General features: G+C 37.9%; 1 protein-coding gene across 1 annotated transcript in view; it reads right to left on the bottom strand.

Annotated features, from left to right (window-relative positions):
• The window catches only part of LOC145285855 (chitotriosidase-1-like), an 85,624-nt gene that overhangs the window by 61,666 nt on the left and 11,251 nt on the right, over window positions 1-12,707 (bottom strand). The window contains exon 3 of the mRNA XM_080134295.1: window positions 3,081-3,273. Within this exon, the coding sequence (XP_079990421.1) occupies window positions 3,081-3,273 (193 nt within the window). The remainder of the gene's footprint in view (window positions 1-3,080; window positions 3,274-12,707) is intronic.

Raw genomic sequence — 12,707 nt, 5'->3', positions numbered from 1 at the left:
ATTCAGTTGACATTTACAATTTTTGACAGCATCTGTTTCGTAGCGCAAAATCAATCACTTAATTATTATATCAATCAGTGAATCTATTATCATTACTATTACTCGTACCATAAAATCCATTTAGAATAACCCAAAGACACTCAAATTTTGGAAGTATCTATTAAATGATATTAGTACCTATTGTTAATCTCACAAAAACCAGCAGCATTTGGATTTGCACGAAGAGCTTCTACACCTCTATTTATCTCTTTGTATAAACCTAAAGTAAACTATATATATATAGCCTATATTTGGTTTCCTAACGCCTAGCTGCTGTGTTTGAAAATTCATAATGATCAATGTTTTTTTTTTTTTTTTTTTTTTACACAGTGGTCACCACTTATCAAGGACCAGAAACCACTCAGGGATAAGGTTTATTGCAAGTACGTACATTACGTTAGTGTGGAGATTTGATGAAGTGTTTACTTAAGGGGGCGGTTCATTAGGAATTTGTTAACGTTGGACTTGAACACATCCAAGTTGTAGTCCGGTGGGAATCATGCAGACGGAACAGAGTTCCACAGGCGTGCAGTTCTAAGAAAGAAGCTTTGCTCATGGAATCCACGTTTTGATTTAGACACAGATAAAGAGTGGGGGAGATTTTTCACAGTGGATTCGGCTGGAGGGGTGTTTTTCGTGAAGGATTGACGAGGAGGGACCAGAGATTGGAGTTCAGACGAGCACCTGCCATGGAAATAACGATAAAACAAGGATAGGCTCTTGTGGGAGAGAGGTTGCAGGGTAGAGAAAAGGGCATCCCCCACTAAGCCACGAAGTCTATTTTGTACTTTGTCAAGGCAGGATAGGCTGTTTTTAGCAGCTCCTGCCCAGATATGGCAACAGTATTCCATCCTTGGACGTACTTGGCTTTTATATAGATAGAGAATTGCATCAGTAGTGAGATATCTTCTGGAGCGGTAGAAGGATCCCACCATCTTTCCAGCGACCTTGGCAACATACTTGATGTACGTGTTCCATTTCAGATCAGGAGTAAAGGTCAAACCCAGAAGCTTGTCAAAACACGGAGCCTCTCTCAGACGAGAGCCATCCATCCCAATTGATGCCAGATGGGGATCAGAGCGTTGGTGATGTAAGGATAGGAGTTTGGTTTTAGATGCATTAAAGGTAACCAGCCACGTCTTCCCCCATTGAAGCACGCGCTCGAGATCAGAGGAGAGAGAATCAGAGAGAACTTTGTCATTTACAGCCTTTGATGTGTTGCCGTAGATGGTCGTGTCATCAGCATAGATGTCAACGAATGATTTAAGTATGTGTTTAGGGAGGTCATTGATGTAGATCAGGAAGAGAGTTGGGCCCAGGATTGACCCCTGAGGGACTCCAGCATTAATACTGCAGGCCTCTAATTTTTGTCCATCGACCACTACTCTTATGAGCCTATCGGAGAGAAATGATTTAATGATTGAGAAAACATTTCCAGTTTTACCGTAGCTGAAAATCTTGTGAAGTAGACCCTTATGCCATACCTTGTCAAAGGCCTTTGATATGTCAAGAGCAATTACCCTAGAAAGGAAGCCTTTGTCAAGAGATTCACTAATCCTGTGAGATATAACCGTCAACACATCTGCAGTAGATCTTGCAGAGCGGAAACCATATTGTGTGTCACTAAGAAGGTTGTTTCTGCTGAGGTGGTTGGCTATTTCTCTATTTAATATGGATTCCAGCAACTTACTCATAACACACAGCAGACTTATTGGTCTGTACTGAGAGGGAGATGACTTATCACCTGAATTCTTAAATACAGGGCAAACTGATGAGGTCTTCCAGGGAGTCGGAAAGCACTTCTCCTTAAGGCAGCGCTTAAACAGTTTCGTAAGTATGGGAGCAAGTTCTGGTTTAAGCTTTTTTAACACTATAATTGGGATGCCGTCAGGGCCAGTTGCTTTACTGGAACCAAGGTTCTTGATTAGCTTGGCGACCTCATGCACGGATATTTGTATGTTACCTAGCGTGTTCTGTGTTATAGGAGGAAATATAGGGAGTGTATGGCCTTCGTCGCATAGGGTAGAATTAGCTGCAAAGTTCTTTGCAAATAGTTTGGCCTTGTCTGACGCTGATGTTTTTATGATTGAATAGTGTACAAATATATAAACATATAACATTCCCGACTTGACATATAGATAGATGCTAGAGTGTAACCCGGATATAAGAGACTTCTTATCGACCCCTACAATTCTCTTATATCTTGGTTAACCTGTACATTAATACAGGCTCTAATTTGGAACCAGAAAAAATCTTTCTTACATCTGTTTTTCTCATATTTGGATCTCTTATATCTGGGTGGCACTGTAAATGATTCAAATAAAATATACTCAATCAAGCTTCAATTTTTATTTTAAAGTGTTACTTTAGATTTACTTGTCTAGAACCGAATGTATTCTTCATGATAATTAAGGAGGAGTGAACATATAAAAGATGTCCTATAAAATTTGGTGCTTTATAGAAAACTAGCCTAATTGCCCGGAGTTGCCCGGGGTGTTTGGAGGTGTGTGTTGAGTACAAAAAATATATGGTAGTGGGCAGGCAGGCTCGAACCCGTGATGTTAAGGCGGAAAAGAAAGTGAAAGAAAACCTGACGCTTTACCCCTACTCCATGACGCGACCGGAAGTTCGAAACATAAAAATTAGGCAAAGTAAATGCAACCGATACGATAACTTGCAAAAATGGCTCGAAAATAATCGATCCCTTCTTGTAGAAAACTGCTCAGTTGAGGGTGAATGAATTAATGTTTTGTACCAATTTTTCGATATTTGTCGTCCGAGACGTCGAGCTTCAAGATGATACCAACCTTCTAAAAATCCGTCGCCTCTGTCGAAAGTTTTAGGCATACATACATACATACATACATACATACATACATACATGCATTTAAACAGGCAGGTGAGATTTATATAATAGATAACTTGCCAATTTTAAAACAAATTCATTATGTAATTAATACTAAAAATATGATAGAAAATCTGATAATATTTTTTTAGTTTAGTAATCGCGATTAGTTCAATTCAGAGTTAAAACTACTTACATGCCTTTCGACCAAGGTGTACTTTCGTCATTCCATTCAAAATTCTTTGCCTCGCCATTTATGACAGTAGCAAATGCATATGAGATTTGAGTGCAAAGAAATGGATCGATATTTTCCGGTGTAAATTTCGCAGGAGAACTACGATATTGAGACCAATTCGTATAATAACACCATCTGCGATAATGAGTCCCAGCTGAAAAAGAAAAAGATGAGAAAAAAATGGTTAGAGCATAGGATAGGTTATTTCCTTTGATAAAATAAAGTATCTGCCCTTGTCTATTATGTTAACCAGTTTATTGAGTTCAGACACCTCGCATATTAACCATTCACTAAGCACACTATTTGGCAAGAAAATGGCAAAAAACTCGATTTTTGCTCTCTTTTGGAATAGCCTTCGTTTATTGTTATGGCTCGCAAGTGGCCACAAAGAAGAACAGAACAACGGAGAACAGTTTAAACATGAATTACATGAAAAACGCAAAGGTTACAAAGGAAAGGTCACAAACAAAAAGCGTGGGTAATTCACCGAGCATGCGAGTGTCGTTCTGGAATTAGATCCCCGCGTAAAGTTAATATGGACGATGGATTAGTCCATCTGGAGGGTGGTCCCCCACAACACCCCCCTCCCAAGCTGATTTTTCCGGGTGTGAAATCAGTATTTTTTGTTTTTGAGCAGTAGTTTATTCAATTCAAGCTAAATAGATTAGAAGATTTTTATAAAATATGCCCTTAACTTTTAATAATCCTTTTTAAATCTTACTGACAAAAATATTTGCAGAGTGCAATCAATTTTATTTCCAGTCACTGTACGTGCTAAATTTACAGTTTTTTTTATCTTCGCATAAATTCTCGTCAGTCTTTTCGATAAATATTGTCTACATTGCTATTTTTTTTTTTTTTTTTGCCAAGTTATGAACGGTTTTGGCATTAGTTTGCTATTTTCATTTTTCTTTTTATAAAAATAACCCTTTGTTTTAAACTAAAATTGAACATATTTTTTTCTCTTTTCTGGAGCCGGCATTTCTCTAATGGCGGTCGCCCTGTCTGGAGCTGGGCGTCTGCCATCTTTACAAATTATATGTCCTAGGTACTTGATTTTTTGTAAAAAGAATTCACATTTGCCTTCTTTGATCTTAAACCCATAATTTTGTATTCGACTGAATACTTGTCTGATATAGTGTGCGTGTTCCTTCCTGCTTTTGCTCGTTATAATGATGTCGTCTAGATATGCGATGGCATTGTCCAGGTCGCTCAGCATGGTATCCATGACTTTCTGGAATATCGCCGGTGCTACCTTGACTCCAAACGCGAGCTTTTCGTATGTGTACAAACTCCGATGAGTATTAACACAGAGGAGGTTAGCGCTTTTGTCATTTACAGGAATTTGTAAGTAAGCGTCGTTCAGGTCGATCTTAGAGAAAAACTTGCCGCGATATAATTTCGTGAACATTTCCTCTAGGCTGGATAATGGATAGTGAAAGTCTTTTAACGACCCGTTGAGTCCGGTCGAGAAGTCAACACAAACGCGGATTTCTCCGGATCTTTTTTTTTTTACGTAGACTGCTGGAGTAGCGCACTCACTATATTCAATTTTAGCCAGAATACCGATGTTTTCTAATCGCTCCAGTTCCTGATTTATCTTGCTCAGAGATGCGAACGGGACATTACGGTTTTAGCTTAAAATCAGCGGTCATTTTTTGTGCATCTCCCAAGGCCAGGGAAAAATATATTTGGGAATTCTTTTTTTAAAACTAGTTATAAGTTTCTCAATTTCAGCTGGATGGGTTTCTATTTTTTGGCAAAATGTAGATATAAGAAGATCCCACAAATGAAATTCATCCATGCAATCGGAACCAAACAGGTTCTCACTATTTTTAAGACACATTTTTAGTTTTTTCGTTTTCCCCAGCAAGGTGACGTTGGTGATTAATTCACCCACAAAATTAATTTTTGTACCATTAACGGCCGTCGCCGTTCTGCTGGTTCTTATCATAGTCGGTTTTCGTAATTTCTCCCATGTTTTGAAATTTATAATTGAAAGGTCCGACCCACTAATTGAAATTTGATATCCTTGCCAAGAATGTTGATCGTTACGTATTTGCGTAGGTTTTCATCTACGACGTCTCTAATTATTGTTTGACGTACCCGGGTTTTGTTCTGATTTTTCATGCAGTGAGAGCTTTTAATGTCCGATTTTATTACATATCAGGCATCCTTTTGTTAAAAATGGGCAATCCTTTATCCAGTGTTTTCCACCACATCTGAAGAAAGGGCTCGGTGCTTTTGATTTTCTAGACTTTTGGGGGTAATTCTCTGTGTACCGTCTCGACGGTTTTTTCTTCGTTATTTTTTTTATATTTGCGATATTTCTCGCATCTTTTTTATTTCAACTTCAACAATCCTCAATTAATTTTGCAGTGTTAAGTTCGGTTCGTTTTCTAACTTCGTAAGAACTCTGCCTGATTTCCGCATCTTTTCCCGAGATTAAATCTTGTGCAAAAACAAGGCATTTAAAATTGTCTGCTATTAATTCAAACAACTTAAAGTCATCACAATGCTTGTTCACTACTCCTGCGTATGTGACAAAGTCGTCATTATCGTCTTTGGTCTCATTCAAACATTTCCATCGCTTATGAAAAAGAAACGTTTTCGGAGAGAACAGTTCTGTTAACAAATTTACCGTCTTATTGAACGATAAATCCGCAGTTTTCTGTAAATCGGCCGCCTGTTTTTGAGCATCGGCTGCCTGTTTTTGTAATTGCTTTTGATGGTCCTCTCTACGTTGTTGACGTTTGGCTGCTTCAATTTGCAACTGACGTTAAATGGGCTGGTAAACAGCAAAACAAAATAAACCAAATACAATACGCAAAAGTACAGCTAGAATTCGTCACTGACAACTTTCGCTCTTAACTTCCAGCACGTCTCTCCCCACTGTCTCTGCCAACAGACATTTTATCAGAAAACTGACCCCATTCCATTTGCATATGTGTGCAGCGGAAGATGAGATTTCAGGAGATTCCACGAGAGTACATCTTATAAATCCATGGCTTCCATCTTTAATTTCTCTTTCTCTCATCCCATCCGAAGGTAAGTTGTATGATCGCACCACACACACACACACACACACACACATACACACACACATACACACATACACACACACATACACACACACATACACACATACACACATACACACACACATACACACACACATACACACATACACACACACATACACACACACATACACACACATGCACACGGGGACGCTTTCCTCTTTGATTATTAGATTTAACTCTACACTCTTCCCCTCCTGGTCTCCAGACCACACATTTGGCATGGTGGATGTGGTCGTTTATTGCGGGAACTCCTACGAAGGGGGATTAGCTGGACTACTTCATCTTCATTGCAGCTCTCAGAAGATGTGTCGAAACCATTAGCATCAGTGTTAGGGCGTACAGTCATACCATCAGGCTGAACTTCTTCATCTTCATCGGAGCTCTCAGAAGGGGTGTTGGAGCTATCGGCGTCAGAGTTGGGGTTCACAGTTGTACCATCGTGGGGAATAGGAGAGATCCACAGGTCATTGTTGGACGATTCACCATCACTGCTACTCGCCAACTGGTTCATATTCAGGGCAGGCCGGATATCTTTCACATGGCGTGGAGTACCATTAACTAGCACGGCTTGGTAACTGAGGATGCCAGTGATTCGGCCTCTTTGAAAGCTGCTGGTGCATCGATTATTGGGAGGCTTCACCCAAACAATGTCCCCTAACTCATACGGCCCTCGGGTTTCCTGCCGATTAAGCAGACGGGCGTCAGTGTCCTTGATGCGCACTCAATAGCAATGGATCGAATTGGTGGGTGCGCTTGTAGCAGTCATGCCATCCTTTGGAGTTGCATTATATCTATAGACACCCTCTGCGATCGTGCATTTTATTCTTGCTGCGATCCTCTTCACGCTTCGATGACACCGGTCTGCTATACCGTTGCCACTTGGTACATATGCACATCTGTGTCTGAGCTGGATCCCCCACTCGTCTACGAAACGTCTGAACTCCCCACTGCAGAAGACCGTGTCATTGTCTGTGAGGATCTCTTCAAGCGGTCCCCTTTCATAAAATATGGACTCCAATTCACTGATTACACTGGAGGAATCCTGTCTTATTAACGGGCGCCAGATTGCAAACCTTGTCGATCCACAATCGATCAGAGTGAGGAAGTGCTGGCTGCCGTAGTGGGTTATGTCCATACCCAGTCGGCTCCAACTCGCGCTTACTCCCAGCTGACCTTTCCGCGGGCGTCGATTGACTGGCATGTTTGGCATTCCCTGACTACCGCTTTCACTGCACTTTTAGACACCGACGGATTGGACAACTGCACAAAATAACATGTCCGTCTCACACCAGGGTGTCCACTGAGGTGGTGTATCTTCAGTATTTTTGGGAACACTGTTTTAAACGTGAGTATGTATCTCGAATCCAATGTCGCCAGTGTTATGGCTCGCAAGTAGCCACAAAGAAGAAAAGAACAACGGAGAACAGTTTAAACCTGTGTTACATGAAAAACGGAAAGGTTACAAATGAAAGGTTACAAACGAAAAGTGTAGGTAATTCACTGAGCATGCGAGCGTCGCTCTAGAATTAGATCCCCGCCTGGGATCGTCATGCATAAAGTTTATAAGGATTAGTCCATCCCTACAACAGTTATATCGAATGCGTTAACAGAGGTATCCTTGTCACGTGAAATACATCTTTCTTTCAGAAATGATGGGATTGAAAACAAAAGCCTGAAGAAGTCTAATTTCCAGCTTTGACCAAAATATGTCTGCAAATGTCTCACTAAAATATTTTCCCTGTTAATATATATATATATATATATATATATATATATATATATATATATATATATATATATATTCAAAGTTGATAGCGTAATGTGTAATTTATTTAAATTTTAATTTCTCTATTTCAGTTTTGTATAAACATATTTTCGTTTATATCTTTAATATTGAGATGGCAATTATAAATAGGAATGCAGAAAATATCTATATATATATACGGCGCAGTTTTTCCCCTCTGGACCAAAATACCATAGGTTTGCAATAACAAATGGCACACATAAATTTATTAAGTCTAAACCATTACCCATTATCTTATGTAACTTTATAACTACATTACATACACATTTAGACGTTATAATAAAATGCTACGTTTCTTCCGAGGAGCGTCACGATCACAATCTCAACATCTTAAGAGAAAGTAGTTCATATTTTACTCTCTACCTATTTTGTACTACCACCTCTCCCACTTGACACCGGCACCATTTCTACATATTCCTACTCTGCTGGGTTTTATCCGCTCTTAACTGCCTATGTGACACATTCACATACCATAAATTATACATATTCCTATTTCCAGATAATTTCTCCCTTTGCAAAATCCACCACATCTGATTGGCTACTTGGCAGACATTTTCATATTCGGTAATCCCCTGCTTCCGTCATTAAACGAACGGTCCGCCACTTATAAACACGCCGTCATTTTGTTTACATATCCATTTGTGTCTTTTAAAACCTTCTGCACTAAATTTATTATTTTTTATTAGCTTCATTACCTTTGCATTTCGTGTCTTTCCAGATATTACATTAAACCATTAAATATGCTGTTATATTTATTCGTCTACTACGCGAAACGGTTTTTTCTCTCACTTGTTCCTGTCATTACTCGCTCCCTCTCTCTCTCTCTCTCTCTCTCTCTCTCTCTCTCTCTCGCACACTCTCTCATGCTGTCTCTCTATTCGTTTATCGCCTACCCTGTGCCCATTCTTCTATCAGTTTGCTTTCTTCACGTTAACTAAACTCTTTTCTTTGTTTATTTACTTACACTTAAGAGGTTTCCCGTGAATCTCCGCTATTTGCATTAAGTAAACACAATCTACCTTTATTCATTAGGCATTAGTGAAGAAAATTTGATGGCATGGTCACCTTTTTATCCAAATATAAACGCAACTGAGCAGGTCTTGTCAATAATAAAGATTAAAGTTTATGAAGGAGAGGTTCAATTTTTGTTGAAGGATGAACTTTGGAAGATTTGGGAAGTTTCCTATAGCATCACATCATCTCAAATCCGCCGATTGACAGCATCAGTTGACAACAGGCTATTCAAAGTAATTTTGAAGCATAGCAATTACGTTGATAAATAAATATTTCCTTGAACAAAATAATGTGAAATTCGTTCTTGTTTTTGATTAATATCATTTCTGGATCTGTTCTTTATTTCATAAATATAGAAATATGAAGTTAGAATATTGTTTTATTACCGAAAATATACATTTTTAGACGCTTGCTGATACACACTTAAAATTACCAGAAAATAGAAAAATTAACATAATTTGCAAAATATTTGTTCAAATTTCGCAAAAATCAGGGAAATAAGGCACCTTGTTATGCTCTTCCAGTGTTATACCAAATTTCACGTCTATGCGTTTCATAGCAATTTCAAAATTAAAAACATATTGACCTGCAATAAAGCGATACACACGGTTCATTTATTATTATATGGTATCTAATTTCTAAAAGTATCGATTTCGAAAAGTAAACAAAAATGACTTTAGTGCAATTGGCTAGAATTAAAAATAAAACATTCAATTCTCTAGTTGGATTTTTTAGCCTCTGCGCGACGCCCATACGCATATAAATTGCTTAAAAATAATTTGTTTAACCAATGAATGTAGATTTCTGCGTGCAAATAGGTTTATTTGAATATTCCTGCCAAGTCAATTGTTTTGTTCTCAATTTTGACCCTTGGAAGCCATTTTTTCCGGTTAAAACCAAATTTAACGTGTGCTACAGGTCCAAATAGCTTATATATCAAAGTCCAACTTTGACGACCAAATATTAAAAGAGGAGTTTGATATAAACTTTTCGTATATACATCAATAATGTAACATATATATCTCCTATATATAATATTTTGATTGAAGAAATTCCCTTCTGGGCCAAATTACCGTAGGTTTGCAACAACGGATGCCACATTCAAATTTATTATGGCTACACTATTATCTACCATCTTGTGTAACTTTTGAACGCCATTTACGTCACTTTTTATTGTTATAATAAAATCATATATTTCATCCTATGAGCGTCATCATTACAATCGCAACCTTCTTTAGATGAATTAGTTCGTAGTATTTTCCCCTCTAAATACCAAGTACTCTTACCGCTCCCAGTAATCACTGGGAGAATTTCTACACTTTCGACGGATATGTGGCTACACTCTTATTAACTGGGCCATAAACTCATAGCCAGGACATAATCCTTTCATTTTCCAATACAAAAATAATAAATTCTTCCTTCTCACATTCCGATAAATCGCACTGGCTGAAACTGACTATTCGTTTATTTCTAGAATCTAACTTATTACAAAAACAAACGCTTCGGAAATTTACTAATGTGGCTTCACTCTATACGAGAGGCAATCTTTTTGTATAAAATACACCTAATACAAACATATTAAACAACTGCGACACAACAAGATAATGTTTATAAACCAAGAATGCAATCATTTATACATTAAGTATACCGTAATGTTATTTTTTATTAAACAGTTACGCTACCGTCCTAATTCTTTTTCTGAATTTCGGAATAGTGTTTTCGACACATCGGCACTGATAACCATTATTTCTTCTTTGTTTTATAAAAGCTAGATACACTTCTCTTTTTTAACGACTATTGAGGAAAATTCTCGAAAAAAAATTACTTGATTAATATAGCCGAGACCCGTACTGTCTATTCCTGACTACCTTGCTAAATCTTTTTCTGCATCGTACATACTGTTTGTCGACACATCGGTTCTGCTAACTAGGGCTGTGACAACAGCATATTCTTTTCATTGCTTTGACTCTCGAGTATATATCCAACACAGTTAGACACAGTTAATCAACCGATAACCAAATCACTGTATAAAAGCATATAAGAAATCAACGGATACACACTTGAAAGTCAAAACAATGAAAAGAATATGCTGTTGTCCTAGTCCTGCGGATAACTATTATTTCTTCTTTCTTTTATAACAGCCGGAAATTCTTTATAGCTAGGAAAAAAATAAAAAACGATTTAAGTGATTATTATAGCCGAGACCTGTGATCATAATTAGTATTTTGTAGTTTATATACTTAAAAATCTCCTTATGTGTAATTTGGAAACCTTTAAATTGTCTACAATTTACATACTTAAAAATCTCCTTGTGATTTGGAAGCTTTTAAACTGTCTATTCCTGACAATCTGCAAAGTTTGTGTGTGTATGTATGTGTGTGTGTGTGTGTGTGTGTGTGTGTGTGTGTGTGTGAGAGAGTGAGTGAGTGAGTGCGTATGTGGGTATGTCTGTGGGAGTGCGTGTGTTTGCGTTTGTAGCATCAACAAGACTACGCCTATTATTGCTTTTAAAATATAAAAATCCACTGACATGCGACTCATCAGAGTGGCTGAATCTAGAGAGATTCGAAATCGGTACCCCATAAGAAGCCTAAACCTCTTCCACTGTGCTATCTCGCACGACTACTGAATATATTGCGTTTTACGTAGATGTTGTTAATTTGATTTTGTTAGCGATACTTTTTAAATGAATTCAAGTGTGTGTGGGTGTGTGTGTGTGTGTGTGTGTGTGTGTGTGTGTGTGTGTGTTTCATTGAAGAGCAAGGATAATTCCTGTTTGTTTCTCTTCCGATCCGTTTTTTGCCACTCGGACGTCTTGTAAAACGAAATTTGATATAGTCGCGAATGTTTCCGACTTCCCTTAAAAAATTGCATTTCCACCGTTGAAAAAATTCTAAACTTAGATTCAGCATTTATTATAAAACAATTGAAACAACTTATTTACTAATAAGCAATAATCCGACGACAATTTACTAAAAACAAGCAATGCCGTGTATGTTTTTAAATATCCTATAGGGGAATGTGTCTTCAAAAACAACTCGTGCATTGGCATGACTAGAACCAGTATATCTCGCCAGCTAACATGTCACCTGTCTTCCCCAAACAGCTTCATCTACCAACACCTTGCAGCACATATTCTCAAAAACGAATTTAGAAACATATTAATTAAAAAAAACACCGTCATTTTAGCCATCTCACATTGTAACCTGCGTCTCCCAATCATAGATATCCTACACATTGGCATAAACAAATCGACTATAGGCTCAATATGCGGAGGAGGACACGCTTAAGTGCTTGTATTCATTTTAATCGATTTAAATCGATTTTTTCAATAAATTCACTTGAGGCAATTTTTAATTCATCACTCGCCTGATGACGACTTATGGAAGTCGAAAATGCTGATTTTTTTTTTTTTTTTTTTTTTTCAGCCTACTACTGGTTCTCCGGTGAATACAGCTATCCAGAAGCGTAAATGAAAACACGCACACGCACATCGGAAGTTTGAAATAAACTTTCTGACACCTTCGTCTATCACTCTAACCCCGGAAAAAGTCGTAACACTGGTTGGTTGGGTAGATATCGTAGTATGCGTTCATTCTTCCTACTCTGTTTCGCTTATGATTTTTATTACGTCTATCAATTACCTTGCCCAATTAAAACCTCCTTTCAACGAGGCTTGTATGGAAG

Source organism: Euprymna scolopes, chromosome 10 (assembly GCF_053919585.1).
Source record: "Euprymna scolopes isolate OS-2025 chromosome 10, ASM5391958v1, whole genome shotgun sequence".
Taxonomy (NCBI): Eukaryota; Metazoa; Mollusca; class Cephalopoda; order Sepiida; family Sepiolidae; genus Euprymna; species Euprymna scolopes.
The sequence above is the reverse complement of the archived record's forward strand: the minus strand, read 5'-3'. Positions and strand labels throughout refer to the sequence as shown.